Source organism: Phoenix dactylifera, chromosome 1 (assembly GCF_051530095.1).
Source record: "Phoenix dactylifera cultivar Ajwa chromosome 1, Ajwa_hap1_PhDact_Kaust_v1.1, whole genome shotgun sequence".
In the NCBI taxonomy this organism is placed as follows: Eukaryota; Viridiplantae; Streptophyta; class Magnoliopsida; order Arecales; family Arecaceae; genus Phoenix; species Phoenix dactylifera.
This window is the reverse complement of record NC_143190.1, coordinates 14,631,441-14,654,253: the sequence shown is the minus strand read 5'-3', so window position 1 is coordinate 14,654,253 and position 22,813 is coordinate 14,631,441. Positions and strand designations below refer to the sequence as shown.

General features: G+C 37.5%; 1 protein-coding gene across 2 annotated transcripts; it reads right to left on the bottom strand.

The window, feature by feature from the left end:
* Nucleotides 1-4,536: 4,536 nt before the first annotated feature.
* EMB2734 (ARM repeat superfamily protein) lies at nucleotides 4,537-22,054 on the bottom strand. 2 transcript variants are annotated; one of them, XM_088720988.2, is made up of 20 exons: nucleotides 20,544-22,054; nucleotides 20,179-20,382; nucleotides 18,812-18,916; nucleotides 18,639-18,704; nucleotides 18,392-18,556; nucleotides 17,845-17,919; nucleotides 17,601-17,755; nucleotides 15,747-15,882; nucleotides 15,570-15,639; nucleotides 15,352-15,479; nucleotides 15,188-15,244; nucleotides 13,042-13,227; nucleotides 12,803-12,895; nucleotides 11,910-11,995; nucleotides 11,753-11,819; nucleotides 11,535-11,601; nucleotides 11,293-11,429; nucleotides 7,735-7,826; nucleotides 7,545-7,611; nucleotides 4,537-4,676 (listed from the first exon to the last, which is right to left on the bottom strand). In XM_088720988.2, the coding sequence occupies exons 1-20, from the start codon at nucleotides 21,780-21,782 to the stop codon at nucleotides 4,638-4,640; spliced, it is 3,234 nt and encodes a 1,077-aa protein (XP_088577114.2). In that variant the 5' UTR covers nucleotides 21,783-22,054; the 3' UTR covers nucleotides 4,537-4,637. The 2 variants fall into 2 exon arrangements, with proteins under 2 accessions (XP_088577114.2, XP_008813087.3); XM_008814865.6 differs by lacking the exon at nucleotides 4,537-4,676 and adding an exon at nucleotides 5,194-5,613.
* Between the last annotated feature and the right edge of the window lie 759 nt (nucleotides 22,055-22,813).

The window sequence follows — 22,813 nt, the reverse complement described above, 5'->3', positions numbered from 1 at the left end:
CAACCAAGCAATTTTCTTTTCAAAAAATCTTATAAATAGGAAAGCTTAAGGTCTAATTAGTAGCATCACAAGCTATACAAACCATTTTTGCAAGAACAAAGACAAGCAATGAACATTATATTTTTGGTACTTTGTTGCCTCGTTAATAATGCTTTTGGTGGTCCACATGAGAATGGTTTGTATAATTGTTTACTTGACCTTTTTTTATAAAGGCAGCATGCATAAGCTTTATGGTGATCTAACTCTTTTTCAATGATAGGTTTCTCCCTCTCTCCAATTTGTCAAATCACTTTTTCATATATGCTTTGTTTTTTTGTTACTTGAAATAAAAATGAGTAGTAGTTGAGCTAAAATCAAATATTAAAAATCGATGCCCCAGAATTATATCAAATTAAGCCTTTATGCTTGCTAGTAATTGATGATTAGTTGTAGCCGAATGAAGTTTTATTTAACTATAGCTATGATTATTTTGAGCTACTCAAACTCAAGCCATGGCAGCCATAGCAACCATATACAACCTCCACCATAACTTGTATTATAGTTGTTATAAAAGTTGATGTTATGAAATAAATAAAAACTAGGTCAATATCTAGACCAGGAGCAGGCAAAAAGAGCCTATCAAAATCTACACTCCATGGCTAACTTCAAAGACTACAACCACTTGATATCCAACCAAATTTGCGATCTATAATAAAAATCAAACAAGATCTTTTTCCCTCTCTTTTCTTTGTTATTACATAAGCTTCCAATCAAAAGAAAAATACTATAATGGCTCTTGACCTCGGCAAAGAAGTTGCTCAAAAAGTATCTCAATGGAACTATTGATTTAACCAGATAAAGAAATTGCCTTGGAAGGGCATGCCTGTCAGTCCGAGGGAGCACAAGGACAATTTGGAGAAGAGACAAAGCTATCCAAGGCTTTGTATGGTTGAGTAGGGCCTGGTCTTCCTTCTCCTAATGTTTTGCCTGGTCAGCCTCTTCTACGAGCCAGGTCATGGAGGCACGACTAATTGCCACTTGGCGACGTGAAGAGCTCCTCCACGCTACCCGACGAATGGATGCACCCAGCCGGCAAGAAGGCACGGGTCTGCGTTAATGGTAGAAGAAGGAAGAAAGGGACGCAGATTTTTTGTCCATGGGTATCTTCATTCTTCCTTCCAAGAAGATACCATAATAAAAGCCATTGCACCAAGAGCCGTGAGCTGCCGCTAGGTACGGTCAGCATATTGAAAAGTTTAAATAACAATGAACAATTTTAAATAAAGTTATAAATTATAATTATTTTTTATTTTTTTCATTAATACTGTAAATTGTAATTTGAAAGAATAATATCGATTTATTTTTTAAAAAAAATAGTGCTATTTTTATTGATAAGAATAGTTAGTGCTAAACAAAAGGAGCTTTACGATCAAATCATGGGAGGTTTCTTTTCATATATTTAATAAAAATAATTTTATATAATATTTAATGGCACTCATTCCTATTGAAAGAAGAGAAAAATAAAAAAAGGTTAGAAAATTTTATTTTTTGTTTTATGATGAGCTAGAGCATGGTTCATATTAGTATATACGACATAAATATGATCGCTAAAAATTGAGGGTACCACCTATAATATGTGCAAGATATATGCATACATACATATATACATAAATATATAAACACATACATACTTACATACAAACACACACATATATGTGTGTGTGTGGATGCATGCATGCATGCATAACCTTTTGGGGTAACAGTTGATATTTTCAAGAAAGAGGTAACTTGATAATCTTTAATCTTTTGGATTATAAAATAGAAAGAAAAGAAACAAATAGAACGAAGAACATTGAATTATAGACAAGGCTATATATTTTACGAATAGTAATTATCTCAATAATAAAATATGAAATTATTGCTGATAATTAAATTTTTCAAACCAAATTTAGAGAAGCCTTTACTCAGTATAAAATTCACAAATAATCAAAGAAGCTTTCAATGATTCGGTGACAACTTCAATAACTAACCTTTCAGAAATAGAAACGAGAAAAATCGAAACATGACCCAGATATTATAACAGATGTTGCTCATGGCTAGGTGTGCGCAAAAAACTAGCCGAACCGTGAACCCGACCTAAACCGGTCTTTTTGATTTGGTTTATATTATTTTTTTTAATTCAGTTTGTTGTCGATTTAAGAAAAGTTTAACTAAAAAAATTTAATTCGATTTTAGTTTAAGTTTTCAGAAAATCGATTCTAACCCGACCCAACCTGACTCATATGTATGTGCATGTGTGTATGTTTTTCAATTTTTTATTTTTTTCCTTATATTTTCTTTTATAAATACAATAGAATTTTTATGTTGAAACTTAGTCGAGCTTATCTAGCCTCGTCTATTGAACAACAATTTGATAAATTGAACCGAATTTTTCAGATTAGTTTTAAGTAGTTTTTGTAGGTGGTTAAATAGAAAACTGATTTAAATGGCTCAATTTTGGATATATCTCCGCCCCAATCCAACACGTCCCATGCACACCGTGACGCTCTAAGGGGCTTATCTCTTATGCATGTTTTGCAACTTGCAACAGTTGTCACAAATCTATCGTGCACACGTCGTTTGTTAGAACATGGCCCCCTCTTCATTATGTGGGGGCATTTTTTAATTGCCTCTTAGCTTCGTTATTTTACGATATTCATACTTGGGAATAGTTTAATATAATTGTAATGATGTTTAGGGGGAGGGGCTTCCTACTTGGTCTTTGTAAGGAATGGACTAACAGAACGCTATCGCCGCATGCTTCCCTTTCACTATGTATTGATATTTCCGACTCTATTTGTAGTTTTGTGTGAATAGAACAAAAGAGATTCCTCTTGGATAGCAGGCTGGGAGACCATTTCTCGTCACTCAATTCTTCTAGATTTTGTCGCAGTTGGCGTCCATAAATTTGTTGTCTTCGACGGCGCAAATCTTGGGATTGAATTATAGGTCAACCCTAGCTCTCAACATTTGCTACTTATTTTGTAAAATACTTCGTGTTGCCCATTATGTCCTTATCAAAAATTTTGTCAGGTCCACATTGTTGATTCGGCAACTCTTTGATCAACTAACTCTAATGTTTGGCAAAAAATCTCTTAAATTGCACTCTAAGGTTTCAATTCTTCCATATTTCAATAGTGGCATACCATTCGGTAGAGCTAATGTCTAAAATATGAAATAAACAAGTATTTCTATGACTTTATCATCCAGCTAAGACTTAATCACTTTTCCATGTCCACATAACTTTACGGCCAAGAAATGAAAAATCTTTCCCTTGTTGCATGAAATAAATATTTTAATTTATCTAAGTCATCTCTTTTCAACAATGTCTCTACTATTTGATCCAATAGCATTTCATTTGATCTAATATAAAATAAACAAGCATTCCATTGGTTAGGAACAAATTTGACAAACTCTGATAACTCTCGATCAGAAGGAAAAATCCCATTAAAAAATTAACTATTAGTTCTAAGCCATCTATGATGATGAAGCAACAATTTAATCAACAATTTAAAGTACTTTTTTTGGTGTACTCTTGATGAGCCAACATTGATACATAGATGTAAGAGGGTTTGTCCATAAACATAAATTTCTAATTTTAGTTGCCTTCTTAGTTAATGTTCTGAACACAATACCTTTTTTCCATGGGTAATTGAGACAAGCATGGTAGACGCAAGGTCCCAACGGCACTACAAGCTCCGCATAAATCAAGATACATAAAATCTAAGATAATAGGTATTTTTTAAACCCTATTCACCATTTCGCTTTATTACATAGCAAATTGGTGATTGGTTTTAGAACTTCAGGAAGCCAATAACCGAAGGCAATTTATGTTATTAACAAGAATCATACCTGGTCTATAACTAGAATAACATCTTTCACCAAAAAGACAAACAAAAAAAAAAAGCATCATCCAATAAATAATCAAAATGAATAATTATCATAGTTGAGGAATGCGGCCATGGGTCAAGCATTCAAGGCTCCAATCTCAAATTTTAAAAAAATGAAAAAAAATAATAAGCAATTTGTTCTGATCTGCTGCGCCAATACCAATAGATATGATATGACCTACTTGAGGCCCCCAAGTTCATCAAGCATTCTCAAGTAGTCAATAACTTAAAACATTTAAAAGAATCCTAACAAGCCGGACCTTAAACCCTTCCGTCCTTGCAGTACTTGCACTAGCATCATGTTTTGGCAGAATATCCGCTTGCTAGTTCAATATACTCCAAAACTAGGAGAAAGCTCATGGCTGGGTCTGGACCGATAAGCAGTAGTTGCTTACATTCACACAAGACCAGCCTTCCAGAGTAAAATCTTCATATATCTCGAAGCTTAACAACACCTGCAAGTGCTTCCAGGTTTAGCAAATTGAAAATTTAGAGATGCAACTCCAAACTTTTGTAAACCATTCGGTTTTTCTGGTAAGATTGACAGCCATTTTCTGATTATTCTCATTTGGTAGAACCATAGAAGACAAGCAAGAGATGTTGTCTTCCGAAATAACCCTTACCCTCAGCCCTGCCCCACTTCTTCTTCACAAACCCAAACCTGATGAAATCGGGAATTCAATCCAAAATGGAACTGCACAGTCAAGGTTGGCACCTTCCATGTTCTAATTACATAGATGCCATCCGCGCAAGTCTGAAATTCTCCTCCTGTTGCAGTTTAAAGCCATCAATCTTAAGCATCTGTTTCCACTCCCTGCAATGATAAAAGCTTTGCAAAGTAGAAGACAGTTTAAACAAATATAAAATTGAAAAGCAAACATCTGATCTTCACCTTGAGAAAGATGATGAGGCTTGTGCAACATATTTCACGTAAACCAGGGTGAACTAAGCATGATAAAAGGCACAATTTGAACTCTCCACGTCAAATATAAGCGCAATTTCCATCTATCATATCAGTTATGAATATCATTCATCCTTTCAGATGCTTTAGCATCCATACCAAATCCAATATCAGGCTATGCGCGCCTGAATGCAAAATATTCTGTAATGCAGTGTTCTGTATGTCCAACAGATTCCTCCTTGACAGAGAATGTACTCTTCCAAAATTTTGCTTTACATACAAATCCCAGAAATATCGTAAAGTTTGTGGAACAACTTACAAGTACATGCAGAAGCAGACAGATGATTCACTTTGATAGAGAAATAACAGATCAAGCACCAAAACTGATGTAGAACCATTTTCTATCAGCAAAATTTTATAGCCACTCACTTTTTACCACTGCAGCACAGATTACAAACACTGCATTTGACCGTCAATAATATACACCCGCCACCAAAATCACAATCTCTCACCAAACAATAATATATCAACCGCAACCAAACAACAGCTCATGGATGACATTACAAACTTAAGGACATACAAAGAATGGGTAGTAATGGGAAAGGATATAACCAGACAAAACTGACTTGGACGAAAAAACTATGATGACAAGACCGACTGCAGTGCAAGCTGCTGCTGAGGCTGCAAGGAAGACCAGGTTGAGGCAAGGACAGATGGTGGCAGCGTTTGTTGGAGCTGCCTCAAAAGATTAATCATCCTGGCAGCAGTTTGTTCTGTGGCCAGATCCTTGCCTGCACATAAGACCTACACAGCAGAACAGCCAAATTCAGGGCAAGGGAACACTGCTGACTAAGCAAAGGATGCATGTACGCCCATCCACATGATATTTTCCATTGGATCAAAGATTTTCTCTCTTTTTGTGTGTGAACGCATTAATGTGTCAGGATGATTAAAAAGCCTTAGGCCCTGTTTGTAAAAGCTTTTGGAGAGACTTAAAGCGCTTTCTAGCCCTCCAAAAGCATTTTTGGATGATATAGTGATGTTTGATAAAAAATATGAAAACTTTTTTGGCTTTGCCAGAAAGTTGAAAAAATCTACTCTAAAAGTACTTTCTAGCCAATGTTGGAAAGATGTTTTAGTTTTAATAAAATTTTTCTGGTAACCAAAATGCCCACCAACAAATCTCAATTACATCTTATATTATATCATATCTTATTATACTATAAATATAATATAATAATATATCAATAATATGCTATGTTATATCATATTATATTTTTACATAGTATAATAAGATAGTATTATAGTATTATAATAATATATAATTATAATACAATACATTCTTATAATTATATTATAATTATAATATAACAAATTATTACAATCAGAATATTATAATATAATGATAGTTATATTATAATAATATATTATATTATATTAATAATATAACAAGATAGTATATTAGATAATATTACATTATATTATATTCTAACATATGATTATATTATAATAATAATAATATAATATTACTGTATTATAATAATATAGTATAATCTATTGTATTATAATCTATATTAGAATAGATTACAATCCATTATATTATACTATAGTATATTATATTATGATTATAATAATATTATATTATAGTATAATATTATATTACATTATATTGTATTGTAATAATATTGTACTATTAATAATATACTACATTATGTGATATATCATCATATCCTATTGTTATATTATTATGCTATAGTATTCAATATTATATTACACAATATTACAATAAGATTATATCACATTGCCTATTATATCACATTATATTATATTGTAGTAATATTATATTATATTATATTATAATATTTTAATATATGATAATATATTTTTTATTGTCATATCATCATATCAAATCACTTTCTTATTTTGGTTACTAAACATATATTGAAGTTCCACGGTATTTTAGAAACATAGTTACCAAACAGCAAATAGCTTTTGGTAATGCCCTACTTCCTTAAAGCCTAACAACAATCCCAAACAGGGCCTTACTCTACCAAAAACTAATTATTTTTTCATCTTTTATTGCATATGTAAACCCTTAAAACTGTATAGAAGCAATTTAATTTTCAAATTTTCAATTCCAAGAATAACCCAGTTTAGATTTCTAAAGGCTTAAAACCTGCTAGATTTCTATAGCAAAAGGAACTCCAAAATGAGGGTCCCACCATCGTGGCGTTTAAGAAGGGTCAAATGTAATAATATATGCAGCCTTGCCTCTGCATACAGAGATGTTGTATTGTGTTTCAGACCCATGATGCCTAGATCACAATGAAGAAACCACACTATTACTCCAAGGCTCACCCACAACTCCAAAAGCCTAAAAAAGAGACATCTTGGTACATTTGGACTATAAGAATTGTCAAGGGAGGACAAAGAAAGATATTTCTGAACCAAGAGGCAACGATGAAATAAAATGCCTTACAAAACATTAAAAAGAGAGCTAATTATGAGTTATTTATTTACAGATCTTTCTAAAATTTAGATTTTGATGATAATCCTAGATCTAAAATTTTTTAGCAGCCATGTGCATTTGCGTGTGCATTATGAGCTGTGAACAAAATCAGGACATTGACAAAGTTAGCAAAGGACATATCACGGATTTACTCATTAGTTCATGACTTAATAAACAATAGCAGAAAAACACAAGGATTTATAACGGGGCAAAGGAAGGAGATTACCTCAGCAAACACGGAAATGATTTTGGGAAGATGCTGATTGTTAGGACCCAAAAGCTCCCTATCCGACCTGTGAACAAGACATGGCCTATCAATCAATAAAGCCCACTACAAGAAAATAAATGGCAGATAATATCTATCATATAAAACCCTAATTATGTGTCAAATGAATAAAGCAAAGACCTGCACTGACCTTTCAACCATTGAACAAAGCTGATCATGCACAACTTTGGCCTCAATCAAATCACCTTTTATCGGCAAGCAGCTTAGCCAAGCAGAAACAACCTGGCAAGCATGAAGGAAGGTTACATTGATGATGATGGCAATGACAACAACAACAACTATAGTGGTATTGCCTGCGTCATATTCTAATAAATAATTGTCGAAAAAAACTAGTGAACCATCCCATGGATAAAGGGTTCTGATAAAAGGAAATACTGACACCAGAATAATATGACTGAAATATTGACTTGAGGCCAAGAACACTGCTCTGCAAACACCGCACTAGTCAATTTTGCCCTTAAAAATACTCATTCTTGGCCACAAAATGTGTGCAAACGAGCAGAACTGCTTGCACATGTTATTGTTTACATGATTGTAAAGCAGGAGGTAACGGTCTGATCAACTTCATATTTCAGCAAACCTTGCCATCAAGAAATTTGAAGCATAACTAAGCATCGTACATCCTCTCACATTTAAAAACAAGACTACAGGCATAGCCATTGACAGCAAGCCGTTACTTAACTATTTGAGCCCCGTTTGAGGGAGCTTTTGAAGAGTCAAAAAGTACTTTCTGGCCCTCTAAAAATACTTTTAGAAGAAAAAGGATGTTTGGTAAAAATTTCGGAAAGTTGTTTTAGCCTTTTTAGAAAGCTAAAAATAACTTTTTGGGGGAAGCTGCATTTTGGAGCTTTCTGAAAAAGCTGTTTTGAGCTTTGTCGGAAACTCAATTACATATTTTGTCCTTTTATAAACTCAAAAATCTGCTAGAGCCCTAACAAAAAACCCTAACCGTGGATCAGACTCCCTTCCGTGCAAGAAAAAGTATTCTTGTTTTCTATTATTGTATTATACTATAAATATAATATTATAATACATTATATCATAATACATTAATATGTTATGTTAAATAATTTAATCTCATGTTATATTATGAAAAATTAATGTACGCTAATAATTATAATATTTTGTAATTATAATATTTTGTATCTTTATTATTGTATTATACTATAAATATCATATTATATTACATTATATCATAATACATTGATAAATTACATTAAATAATTTAATATTATATCAAATTATTATGCTATAGTATACAATATTATATTGCTATATTATAATAATATTATATTACATTACAGTAATATTATACTATAGCATATATTTATGTATTAATATATGTTAAATTTTATTATGCTCTGTTGTATAATACTATGCAATGTCCTTTATAGTAATTTTTTCAAAAAAAGTATTTTCTCAGTTTGTTTACCAAACACATGTTAAAATGCCACATCACTTTAGAAATGTAGTTACCAAACAGCAAACAGCTTTTTATAAAAGCTCTACTTTAGAAAGTTCTACTTTCAGCAGCTCTACTTCCACAAGCTCCACTGCCAACAGCTCCCCCAAACAGGGCCTTGTTGTTGACTCTATGAATAATTATTTACCAATATTCTCAGAGCTCCTGGCCATGCATCTCAGGACATCTTCCTAGGCCCTTCAACACATTCAAACTCCTTTCCTAATTAGAGTTTTATCAAATCTTCACTATCGATGTATTTACCATCCAGTTCTTCACCATTTCATCCTCAATTGGTGTTGCGTCGCTTTAACTCCTCTAGTTTACTTGGTCCTCACTCATCCATCCTAACTTTGCATATATCTCAACATTTGTACTTCTACCAAACCCATCTAGTTCTTTTGGACCCCTTTAAATACCCAACGCATTAAAAAAGAATATACACATAATTTCTTTTTGATATGAATCTTAGTGCAGACCTCGTACTACTAGAAATTTGCCTCTCCATCACTTCCCATAACACTTGTCATTGCCTAAGCATACATGCCTCCAATAATTTCAATGTACTAGTTTGTACCACTGTTCTCCCTTAATGCCCCCCTCCTGGTACCTTATTATATACTTTCTTGATGTTGGACTAGGAAAAAAAGAAAAGGGAGTTTGATCAGATAAAGGAAACATAAAAGTTTAAAAACTAAGATTTCCCCATCAGCATTCAAAGATATCAGAGGTATCTGGAATAGATAACTTCACTAAAGAAAGTTCAAGAGTAAATGAAAGTGGCCATATATTGCATGATAACAAGGTACAAGCCAGTGCCCTGCATGCTGAAAAAAGTAAGAATTAGCTGGAGAAAAAGAGCGTGTTTGAAAGGAAAATGAGGGCACAGATATAGGAGTATGGGACTACTCATGACAAAAGCAAAAGAGAGCTCAAGAAAAATGCCTACAGTTTGAAAATGGGTCAGCTAGCATGGATCCTGCAATGATCAAGGCCCTGACCACGAACAAATTTCAGACCTTCAGATTGAGTATGGTCCTAAAGAAAAGATATAAACCCCCTTTTATATTAGATTTGGATCATGCAGAATTAACCTGGCCAACAGGACTTGAGTGGCCCAACTAAAATCAACAAAAAAAACAAAAAAAAAATCTAGTTCATCAAGTCACATGTAACTCAAGACTTGACCTGAAACTGGAGTCGACACAACCAAACTAGTAACTGGATTGCATTTGGGTCTAAATCGTGGGCAGGCAGAGTGGCAGGCACTTCAAAACAGGTCTGGAGTAACCCAGGCCTGAAACTGACCTGACATTATCCATTTGCAGCCAAAACCAGAGATTGTGGAATGAGAAACACATTGCAGCTATAGAGGTCACAACTATCCTCTTATTCATGCAGAGAAATAAAGATTATCAAGGCACAAGCACAGAACATTGAGAAGTCGCACAATATGAAGGCAAGTATTGTGACAATGGATTATATATCAGTTTTCTAGCATCTGGATGTGGTAGCCATACCACTAATGGCGTCCATATAACTCTGAAATCATTCAGACAAAGACCTAATTAGATTGTTTTTTCAAGGCTATGTGCTGAACTTTACACAGTCTAGGTCAATTTACTTTATAGGCTAGCTACTGAACTTTACATGTAGTCTGAAATTGACTCTCAGTCAATTTACTAATAGCAACATTCAATAAAATTGCCACATCTATAACAAATTCCAACATAACAAGCAAACATTGACAACACTTTTAAATCTTTGATAAAATTTTACAAGCCAACAATCTTTTAAATATTAAGCACCACCAGCAGCAGTGGTAATAGCAATACAGATCAAAATATCAAATCCTTGCGAAAAGGATCCCTTTCTAAAAATCTAAAAAAAAAAATTATTTCATAGAAAAAATTAAGATAAGGAGTCTTTCAATCTCTAAGACAAATAGCAAATGGCAAGGTGCCTTGAAAAGAAAATTTTAGAGAGAAGATGCTTGAGTCGGATCTTATTTAGCCATTACCATCACAGTATTATTGATTTTGATAAAAAAAAATCTTGCTGGATTATTTAAGCAACAAATAACAAGTCTTAGCCAAACATGCAAGATAGTCTTATTTATATCACTCATTGTCATTCATTCTGATTAATGGCTACATCCTTTGAGACAACAAGCTTTTCAATTATATAGAGAGGGTAGGGAAGGGAGACTAATTGAACATTAAATACCTGAGCTGCATCAATACTATCCCTGTGGAATTGACATATTTTTCCAAGAGCTGAAACAGCATTGTCGTATGCCATTACATTGTCTGAATGCAGTGCATCAGGATGTCTAATTACATTATTTAGCCTTGAGAGAGCCTCTGCCAAAGGGGGAAAAAATCATAGAAAACAATATTCATAATACTGCACAGAAGAGAAAAAAACAGACTATGCAAAATAATCACATTTTAATTCTACTGGGATACCTCCAACAAGAGGTCGGAACACAGAACCACCAAATTCAGCACAAACACCAACTCCATAAACAGCAGCCTGAAGACAATTACTTCTTGAAATTAACATAGGATAACTTGGAAACAGTGATGGATATGTGTAAGGGTGGGTCTAGGGTAAGGTTGTTTGCAGACACACGTGTGGCTGTGAGGTAGTGCAGAGGAATAGGGTTGGAAAAGGGATTGCAAACCTGTCTAACATCCGCATTCTCATCATTGCATGCTTCTAATAGGAAAGGAAGATAAGTATCATAATATCTGTTCAATGAAAAAACAAAACATTAGAGAAAAAAATTCTAAATTAAAAGCCTAATTTTCCAAAGAGTTGAGTTCAAGGAACAAGCATACCTCAGAGCGGCTTCTCGACATTGTTCTACAACATCATCAAAAATGCAAATGGCAATCCTTCTCTCCTCAGCTGTTTTATCCTTTCCCTGCACATATAAAGAGCTTGAAGCTTAATCCTGCTGAAGAGATTTACTGATTTACCATACTAACTATTGGTTGAGGAATTGAGTAAACAGAAGCTTTTTTTTGTGATAACTAAAAGCTGTTTTATTCAAACAGACTTAAGAATATCGCAAATAGCATTGAATTTCAGAGGAACCAAGGCACAATAGAGATGCCACAAGGTAACAAGTACAGGAAACTGAATCTTCTACCAAAATATTGTAGATTGCCCACAACGATACAGATAGCTAAGCCCATAGCCAGTACATCTTTCTACTCACAAGTTAGGTGCAAATTAATTACAACATCGAATTAAGAAAATCCAGGTCTAGGTATAGGACATGCTATGTAAAGGAACTGGAGAGTCCTGTTTCTACATACACACAAATTATGTAAATCTGAAGAAAAGTGGCAGGTTCAATATGCAAATGAAACATTGTAACTTATTGAACAGGCTTTTTTGATGTCCAGGTCCCTTAGCATGTTGGTATATGGTCCGCAGGTCACTGATCATAATCCACTCTAGTGGTCACTTAAAAGTAGAAGAAAGCTATTACATGCATGCATAAACACAGTTGGCACGGACATGAATGAAGATATAGCCAAGGAAAAGCTACTTGTGAGTTTTCGCTTAAGTAACTGCAACTTATTACCGGCATCCATATTAACAACATAAATGGTATCGAGCAGGTTCAGCAAAGTTAAGTCATTCCCAGGCTTTAAAAGATGTGGCTGATCAGTTAATATTCCCAAAATTACATCATAAGAGTGACAAGCACTTCAGGACTTACCAACATTGGTGTTATATACATTGCAAGTTCATCAAAGAACGGCAGAAAAGAGGCCTTGAATGTTTTGATCAAAGTGCCCAAGCATTCACCAACCTGAACAAAAAAACACAAAGGAAGAAAAATACAGGACAAATATCAAGTTTCAGAATATATGAATTATCACATCAAGGAGCTAAGGTTACAAGAAGTTATTTGCTAAGTATCCACAGAAGTATGATTGCTGACGAGTTATGACAGACCTGATCAAAGACTTCTTCCTCCTGTTCATTTTCTTCTTTAAGGAATTCTCCTTCCTCAGCATCGAAGTCCTCTGCCTTAGTCCTTTCTGCCCTTTCTCTTTTCCTAGTTGTGCTTGCTGTAATCACATGCTTGATCTCATCCACTATACTTCTCACCTGGCCTTCATCTAGAAGCAGTCCAGAGAGCTGAACAAACAAAACAAAATAAAAATAAGGGATAAAACCACAGATTGCGATTGAATTTCTTACAGTAATATCAAGACATTATCATACTTGAAAGGGAGTGTTTTTGGGGGGAGGTGGGGGGACAGACAAAGCTTAAAATGAATAATGATTGTTTACATCAAAAGCTCCAACAGTAGTGCCATTTGGAGCGTAACAACAGCATAGAATTCACACATTTGGGGTGTAATAACAGCATAGAATTCACACATTTTGCAATAGAAAAGCTTAAGATGCCTAACTTATCTGTAATCTTAAGAAGCAATGGTTTTCGAGCAGAAACTAAAATCAACATACCCAATGTGATATCCCTTTCAACTGAAGATTTGTTTTAAGGATATCCATATAAGGTGGGAAACTTCAAATTAAGGTTCTAGAAAGCTTTATCCATTCTATGCAACACTCTTTTTGCATTTGGGACTTAATAGTAAGATAATGGTCAACATCACCATAAGAACTTCAACTATTAGTAGTTCCATACACTGTACCAGATACTTAACAAGCCATTCCAGAACATTTAAGCCCCAGTTAAAACAGGCCTCCATAACTCTATGGTTGCAAAGGTGATGCAGGGCATAGATATTGTTCTCAGTACAGAATCTTTTCTTCACAGCAAAAAGAAAAGAAGGAACAAAATCTTATCACTGAAAGTCTTTGCTTTACCAAGGACATCCAGTATACAATAATAATGACTTCAGCAAGGCCATGACAGCATGCAGTACTTATAGCCCAAATCTCTTTGCATCACCAAGGCCATAACACCATGCATCGAGCAAAGTCAATAAACATTTGAACATCAATTTAATACATGCCTTCTCATGCAACAATGCAGACAATGTTTGTCTATGCTAAGCAACAGATTGGAGATGCAAACATGTACTAAATGTTATTATGTAGATCAAGGACTGCAAAACCAACCCAAACTGCCCAAGGTGGTACCGTACAAAATTGGTGCCGAACTGGGTCGGTTTGCTAGTTCAATACCGAATTGAATGGAACCGCCCAATTCTGCTTGGTACCAACCCGTATCCCCTAGTTTCAAGCAGAACCTTGATAAAAAAACGAGAAAAAGAGGCTGAAAGCTATATCGGTACTAGGTGTGTGTCGTACTATGCTGAACCAAACCAGTAATGTACTAGTAAAGTACCCAGTACCAAAATTGTGAACCTTGATGTAGATCAAACCATTGTCATCTCCTATCAGAAGTTCTTTCCTTGCCAATCTTATTTTGTCACATTGCATAATAAATTACAGGAGCACAGATTTCAAACGGCGACTGTTGGGTATGACATTCCAATTTCTGTTTTTCATTTCTAGCATCTCTAGGAATTGATGAGGAAGGATCTGCTTAGAGTGTTTGTAAAACAAGATTTTTTTCTTACCTTCAAGCCAAAATGACCAGTAGAAGTATGATTATCTTCAACTATACAAATTCTAACAAGACCAAAACTAGCTAAGCCTCTATCTTATATCTACTCAGATCATAAACCTAGTTTAAAGCTAGTGGTCTTGCTCAGACAAGCCAAGTTGCATTGATTTACTAAGGTTCCTTAGTAGTTGATGTTCATGATCGGTGAAAGAAGGCGGAAAACACTCGGGGAGAGACTCAACTAACATCTTATTACACAATAATGTATGTCTTAGCAATGGATACAAGTAACAGATCTCTTCAGACCCAATAGCACCAATGCAGTTCCGAAATAGTCAACTTGCGTTAAATTCTCTATAGACCAGAAAACTTTCTTGCTCGCTACAGATGAGGTATCTGTTTAATATAATAGACTAGAGTGAACCAATACGATTATCAGGGGACACTCATAGAGTTAACACAACAAATAATTGTACTACAGCATTAAGAAAACAAAGTAATACGAAGGCTCTCTTCGAAAAAAATGATGTAAAGGATTAAGTGAGGAAGACAAACCTGTACACATTCATTCAAGGAATCCAACATGCTTGCACAAATTTCTGTTTCAGGCTCCTGCAATCAGAGATATCATTCCAAAATACAAATATAAGTACAGAAGAATAAAAACTCAGACATTAGAAAATACAGATGTTTTGTTAAATAATGAGTTTTAGGATAACCTTATGCAAGGCTTCAATGAGAGATGGAATTATATAGTCAGACAATTGCTTAACATACGATTCATCACGACCCTGAGCCAGCCCCTTCTCCACAGCTAACTTTGCTGAACGAAGTAGTTCTGGCATAGCTGGAGGCAAATAGAAAAATACATTGAATCGTTAGAAGAACTTAAACATTTATCAAAATAAGATCCATAATAACAAAAATATAGTAATACCAGCAACAGCAGCCTTCCTGACTTCTTCATGAAAATAAAATTTGAGAAGAGGTACTAAAGTAGGAGCAACCTGCAATTAATTTGTATATTAAGTGATAGCTTCTTTTAAATAGACAAGTTGATCAAATAGATTAAAGGCCTAATGAGGGAACTAAATAAACACTGATCATAACAAACCTGATCGATCCATGGATAGAAGCCCTCCTTGAGCTCATCAGCATAACAACAGAGCATGTTACAAGCTGTGGCTTTCTCTTCCAGGACACTAGTCCGAATACCAATCCTTTTATCACCAAGAGTGATGGTTTCGATGCTACATTAATATATGACCTCAAGTAAATTAGTTGCATGTATCTACAAAATCAGCATCACTTGATATCATAATAAGACCATGCAGAATCCCTGTCCTAGGATATCATACAGATCATATTTGGAATGATAGCAGACTAGCTTACTAGCAAGCGGGGAATCGTAGCAGGACTAATGCAAATTAACGAAAGCTATGAGGTTAAGAATAACAAAATCTATAAAAAATGGAAGTTGTCAAGGTAGTTTAGAAATGTACACATTGCAATATTGCACGAAAGTGTCTACAGTGCAAGGGTGGCATACAAGGGACAGCATCTCTTATGAAGACAGCAAGCATATGAATGGATTATAATGTTGGAGATGTTCATCAAATCATTTTTAATCATGTTCTTATTTTCTTTTTTGCTTCTTTTTTTTTGTTGCATACTGTCAGGCCATGAAACCTGCATGCACAAAGTATTTGAGTCATGCTAGGACATTTTTGGCAAAGAAATAAGAGGTTAGTAACGTCATGTCCAAATTTTACCAATTCTGAATTGTTGTCATAATCATATCAGAAGCTGGGTGGCGTTGAGGAAGCCAACAAGTAGTCCAAGCCTTGCAGAATCCTCACCGTTAAGTGTGTGCGGGACATACAGTTTGTGTAGGTTGTATATTTGATCAGTGTTAGCAGGTGAAGTAGGAAACAAGATCTGACAGACATGGTTGACATTGGAAAAAAGTCATCGCTTGCCTTGGAAGTACCATAACATTAAAATGGAATGTGTCCCATCATCACATGGCAGCATAGATCCAAGATCCCAAAATCCAAATGCAGCAAAACTGGGATCAAATATAAACAAAATTATGTGTGTATAATTTGTTTATACATGTATGCTTGATGTATTAACTAAAATGATGAATCATTCTAAGTTAGTTCTAGATAAGTTAGTTCTAGATTTCACTTAAAGAAAAAAATAAAAATATCTGAAAAACTGCAACAATTAGAAAAATTATTTTAACTTTTAAAAGAGTCTAGTATCTTCAAGTAAGAGACAAGATCAGCATTATTACATCATCATCACCAACATATTATTATATAACCCACCAGATTGCAAAGGGAAATGTGTTAGCTCCATAGGCATGGAGACATTGAAATATGTTGCTTTAGCTGCTATATCTTAACAGTTGGATGGTGATGGGAGACTGTATCAAACTTGATACCCAAAGTGTGAAAATGAATTGAGAGTTGAAACTTGCTGCATTTGTGCTTATTGATCAAAAGTTCCATCCATTGAATCTAATGAAAGAGCCAACAGTTAAAGTGGTTGATTCAACTTCTAAACTAACCAGAGTTGGTCAAACTCCCAAACTTTGGGTATCAAATACACACACACACACATACATCTATATATACATATATAGATAGAAGGAAAGAAAGATAGATATACATACATATATACATATACATATGTATGCATATATCTATGCATATGTGCATGTACATACATACATATGTATGTACAAAGAAGCTAGGTAGGTATCTACAAGCTTTACCTCAATCGAAGCTTCATCATCCACGATAATTGCTTATTAATCGACACAAATTGACAGTATAAAATCTTCTTTACAATGTTGAACTATTCGTGAAAGAAAAATGGTCCAATTTGCTAATTAACCTACTCCAAAAGTCACAAAAAATTGCAAAATACTCAAACAGGAGCTGCAGCATTAAAGACAAACCTATCATCGTCTGACTCATCGATATCCTCATCTGAATCTGCGGAGGTAATGGTTACATCTGGTTTCAGCTGAGCAGACTGAAGCAATGGAGGCATTACAAAATTCATGTATGGAAGAAAATCCTGTCCTAAGCACTTGCATAGTCTGGCCCATGCCTACAAGACAAAACAAGGAATTAAATGATGTGACATTGTGACATATGGGCTACCATATACTATTTCAAGCTATGCAATCTCAAACATACCTGTAACATGTAACTTGTTATTGGGTCGTCTGTCTCCAGCTGAGATCCTTGCAATGTCATCAGCACTTCCATTACCTAGCATGACATAATCAATTAAATGAGTGAGATTATAACAACTAATATATCATAAGATCATCAGCTGAACTCACAGAATCAACTATTGAAGATATGGATACAGCTTTAGAAAAAGAAAAGGCATGAAAATAAAAGGCAACAATGACCATCAAATCCATGACTTAAACTACAAAAAACAAGAACATGTGTTACAGCAGTATACGACTCAACATCAAAACTCAAAGCATTACAACTCACAAAATTCTTAGCCACTAACATGCTGTCCCCAAAAAAAGATGCACATAAGTTTTTTGAGAGACTGGGTTCAAGTCTAAAGGATCTATAGGAGACAATATTGTATAAAGAATTTGAAGTATAAACTAATAACAAATGAGCTTCAGTCCATAAAAGTAGTCACTCACAGACACTTCTAGAATTGGATGATCAATCAAGGTAATAATTTTTAGAGAAGAAAGAAAAATATCATAGCTACCTGTTTAGCGTCATCCCTAAATTTCTCCTTGCCTACAGCCATTCCAACCAAACTTATGCACTCCATAGACTTGGCACGAAGCATCCGTTTGGACTTGTCAGTTGCATTCATGAAAATAGCTTTGAGATATGGCATGACAGCATCATAGTACTTTTGGAATTGTTCCTGAAGGAATATGTTACGTCAAAAGAAACCCATTGAAAAATTTAGAATAAACAACCTAACAAAATGTCCCCTTAGCAAATACCTGTGATGAATCTGCAACAGATGCTAAAGCCGTCAAAGCTCCCTCTTGCACCATCTGCTTCCCATTCTGAATGAAACATGTTTTGCATTTCAAAACCCTTTCTAGCAACTCGAGAAGAACCGGAACAAAATCATATGTAAAACTGAACAAAGCAAACAAATATGAGAATATACCTGTAAGAGTACAAGTAACTTGCTAACAATACCATCTAAGTAAGGTGTCAGGATGTCCGGTGTGCAGTTTTCGCTGAAATTCAAGACTGCCGAAGCAGCATGTGCCTGCAGCATCAATCAAATCATGTTCATTAAGAACTGATTCACACAAAAAGATTAGTTCATGAATTTGAAGTTCCATAAATAAAGACAAGAAACACATAAAGATGAATAATTAATCAGAACAATTAGCTTGCACGGATGCCAGAGCAATTCTTACAAGATCTGTGTAAGGGGAGGTCCCCATGAATCAACTCCATACTGATATAGACTGGAAGCAGAACAATACCAGCCAGTATGATACACTATCATCCACTACTTGACTCCATGGAATAAACTGTCCTATTACAGCTTGTAACTAACGATCCATTATTTGACTCCATTGAATACACTGCCCTATTACTGCTTGAACTAACAATCAACTACTTTACTCCATGGAATACACTGCCCTATTACTGCTTGTAACTAACAATTGTAGCTCAATTACGACCATGAACAGTGAATGCATTCAATAAGAGCAATATGGAGCCAAATTTTGAGAAAAGCTCGAGGAACCATGAAAACTGTACATAAGAGACATGCATTGTGCAAGCTTTCCCAAAACGGAAAAGGAATGCAAGGCAAGTTGAACAGGACAAGGAGTAACAACCAAGGCCAATAAATAATCAATGCTTGACCTGTTTCCGAACTTGAGCACTTCCAGAAAAGACCAAACAAATATACAAATGCTTATAGACAGAAATAAAGCTTGTATGTGGGTATGCATGCAAGCATGCGCACGCGCGCGGGCACGCGTATGGATGTATGTATATAAACAGCAAGGGAAACATTGTTCAAGATTTCATCATCTTTTCTCCTTGAAGCATTTTAGAGAAGCCTTGAAACAGGAAAAGGAAGACTATGTTTCCAAGTGATATTCAAAGTATTAAGTCCCCACTACAACTAAACCAAATGGAAAGGAAAAAACTACAAATAATGTCCCTTCGAGCCACTTTTCAAGCTAGCTTGCAATGGATAATTCCATTCCAGAGGTAAGTTTGGTACCCCCAGAGATCTCAAGGTGGTCAATCATTGATAATAGCTGTTAGAGTTTAAGCTGCTGGGAGTACTGAGGAAGATTGAACTACTGTAGCTAACATCAACATAATAGTTTATCATGGAGTCAGAACCATCTTAAATCCAAACTAAGACATTTGCACATCAGAGAGCATATTTCTAATAATCATGTAACAGATACTAATCAAGAAATATTTGACTCAATAAAGATAGTTTCCTGTAATCTATAATCGTAGATATTCCATGCACATAAGGCTTGCTAAAGTACTGACCTGAACACGGGGATTCTGGAAGTCATCCATCGCGGATGCCAAAGCAGGCAGCACCCTCTGATGATACTGGACTTGCAAATCCGGCCCCAGATCCGTAGACAACTGCCCAATAGCATTTATGGCTGCCCAGCGCACACGGGGATGGGGATCTTGGAATGAATTAAGGACCATATTCACCACTTGCTCCAGGTTCTTAATCATCACCTGCAAAAAGGGGAGAAAAGAGAGATACCCAACTGAATGAAATAAACAACGATCACTGCTTTGTTAGCTTGGAACATCATTTGATTTTATGCCATCAGTAAGTCATCTAAAAGAAGATCCTTTTAATTAGATCAAAGATTGTCCTTTAACGGTTACAATACCTTGGAGCAACCTTCAGCAATCTGGGCAAGAGTGATGAGGGCAGCGTGGTGCTTCTGCCACTCGGGGGCGGCCAGGTACGCCGGGAGCAGCTCAGATGCGACAGGCACAATGGTATTCCCACCAACGGCGATTGACAGCCGGTCGAGGCACTCCTGGGCAACGCTGTAGTTGCTGGTCTCCCCAGCATCCTCGTCCTCGGCCTCTGCACCGTGCCAAGCGGGCTCATCCCCGATGTCGAGCAGCATCTTCATCAGCACAGCAAACAGCCGCCCGATAAACTGGGGGAGACGGCGCATCATCCCAGGGGCGCGCTCCCGTGCCTCCGCAAGCGTGATCACGAACTCAACAGCAAGGTGGCGGGTGCCCTCCTCGAGTTGATCAGCCTCGGCGATCTGGAGCATGGCGCCGACGACGTCCGGGAGCTGGCGGCGGAGGAAGCGCGGCTCAGTACCAGCGAGCTCAATGAGGAGCTCGAGGGCCTCCTGAGCGGTGGCCTCCTGGCCGGAGTTGAGGGACTCGGTGAGAGTGCGCATCATGGCAGGGAGGAGGTCGCCGAAGCGGTCACGGTCGGCGGCGGAGGGGAGGCACTGGACGAGATTGATAGCGGCGCTGAGGGCAGCGATGCGGACGTCGGCGGAGGTGGGGTGGGAGAGGGAGGAGAGCAGGACGGAATGGAGGGTAGGGAGGTGGGGGAGGAGGGTGTCACCGATGTACTGGGCGAGCTGGGAGAAGATGAGGAGGGCAGATTCTTGGAGGCGGGGGTTGTCCGAGGTGACGGACTGGAACATGAAGGGGAGGAGCTCCGGCCAGGCGTCGTCGGGGAGAAGGCCAGCGGCGAGCTCGGAGACGGTGTCGCAGAGCTTCTTGGAGATCGACTTAGCGTCCTCGCGCTGTACGGAAGCGAGGAGGAGGGACTTCAGGGAGGCCTGCGAGGCCGGGGAGAGCCGAGGCCAGAGGTAGGACGGCGACGAGGCGTCGCCGGAGGCGGAGTCGCGGGTGAGGAGCTTACGGAGGAGGATGGCGGACATGGCGCGGATCTCGAGGTGGGGGGAGGAGTGGAGGAGGGTGGCGAGCTTGGCGGCGAGGGCGTCGGGGTGGAGGTCGCGGCAGAGGTTGAAGAGGGATTCGGCCTGTGATCGCTGGTCGTTGGCGGAGGACATCAGCTGCGAGATGAGGACCTCGAAGGGGTTCGGGTCGGCGCCGAGGATCGCCGCCAGCTGCTGCTGCTGGTGCTCCATCGCCGGAGGATGCGAACGGCCGCTGGGGTTTTAGGGAGGGGGCGGCAACGGAGGCGGGGAAGAGGATCGGAGGGGAGCACAGGTCGGCAGGCCGCTCGCTCTCGCTCTCGCTCTCGCTCTATCGCTCGCTCGGTCGGAGAGTGGGTTGTTTCTTGGCCTTTTATTATTAGGGTTTGGGAGGAAAATATGAGAACTTGGAAGGAGAGTGGAAAGGGGTGGCATGGCTCCATTGCGGTGCTTTGGATTGGGTCTTGGAGGTGGCGTTTGGGCTCGTGGATATTAGCTGTTGAGAGCGTTTTTTTTAAGGTGATTATGCGTAATCGTGATGCCGCTGGTCGTGCGGATGGCGGACCTTCGAGGATGGTGTCGCATAAAAAAAAAAGGTAGTTTGAGACTGCGACACCGGAAAGCCTAAAGCACGGGGACAAAATGTGCTTTCCTTTTTTTCTTTTTTTTCTTTTTTTTTTTTTTTCTTTTGGTAAATCGGCCGCTCACACATGACGAGCGTGAAGCTGGCCTACAAAATCAGAAAACAAAATGCTACGCAAGGACGCAGGCACAGCCTCGTGGCCTGTCCAAAGAAAATGTCTCGAATGATGAGCCGCGAAAGAAGCAACCCAGTCAGCCGCACCGTTTGCCTCCCGATATACGTGCGAGGCTTGGTAGGAGACAGTCTCCCCCAACGCTCTACGGATATCGTGAAGCAGCGGCCGGTCCTCGACTGAGTACCCCCCTTTCTGGACCCACCCAACCACCGTGGTCGAGTCCCCTTCGAGTAGGATGTGACCCTCACCAAGTACCCGCCTCGCATAGGAGACACCCTCCCAGGCCGCCTGAAGCTCTGCAGTCGCCACTGATGAGTCAAAAATCCTGCGTCCACCTGCCGCCACAAGTCTGGCATCATGATCCCTAATGATAAATCCCACACCTCCGCAGCTCCCATCCGCTGATACATTGCCATTGAAGTTCACCTTGAGAAAGCCAGGGGGTGGGGGCACCCAGGATACAAGTATCGTCCTGGACGCTGCAAG

Excerpts from the sequence above, each read along its gene's own strand:
- EMB2734 (XM_008814865.6), bottom strand. The coding sequence starts at position 21,782 with ATGGAGCACCAGCAGCAGCAGCTGGCGGCGATCCTCGGCGCCGACCCG. Across the intron at positions 15,883-17,600 it reads GATGAGTCAGACGATGATAG|CATCGAAACCATCACTCTTG; the intron begins GTTTGTCTTTAA and ends ATATTAATGTAG. Across the intron at positions 15,245-15,351 it reads TCATTGAAGCCTTGCATAAG|GAGCCTGAAACAGAAATTTG; the intron begins GTTATCCTAAAA and ends CTCTGATTGCAG.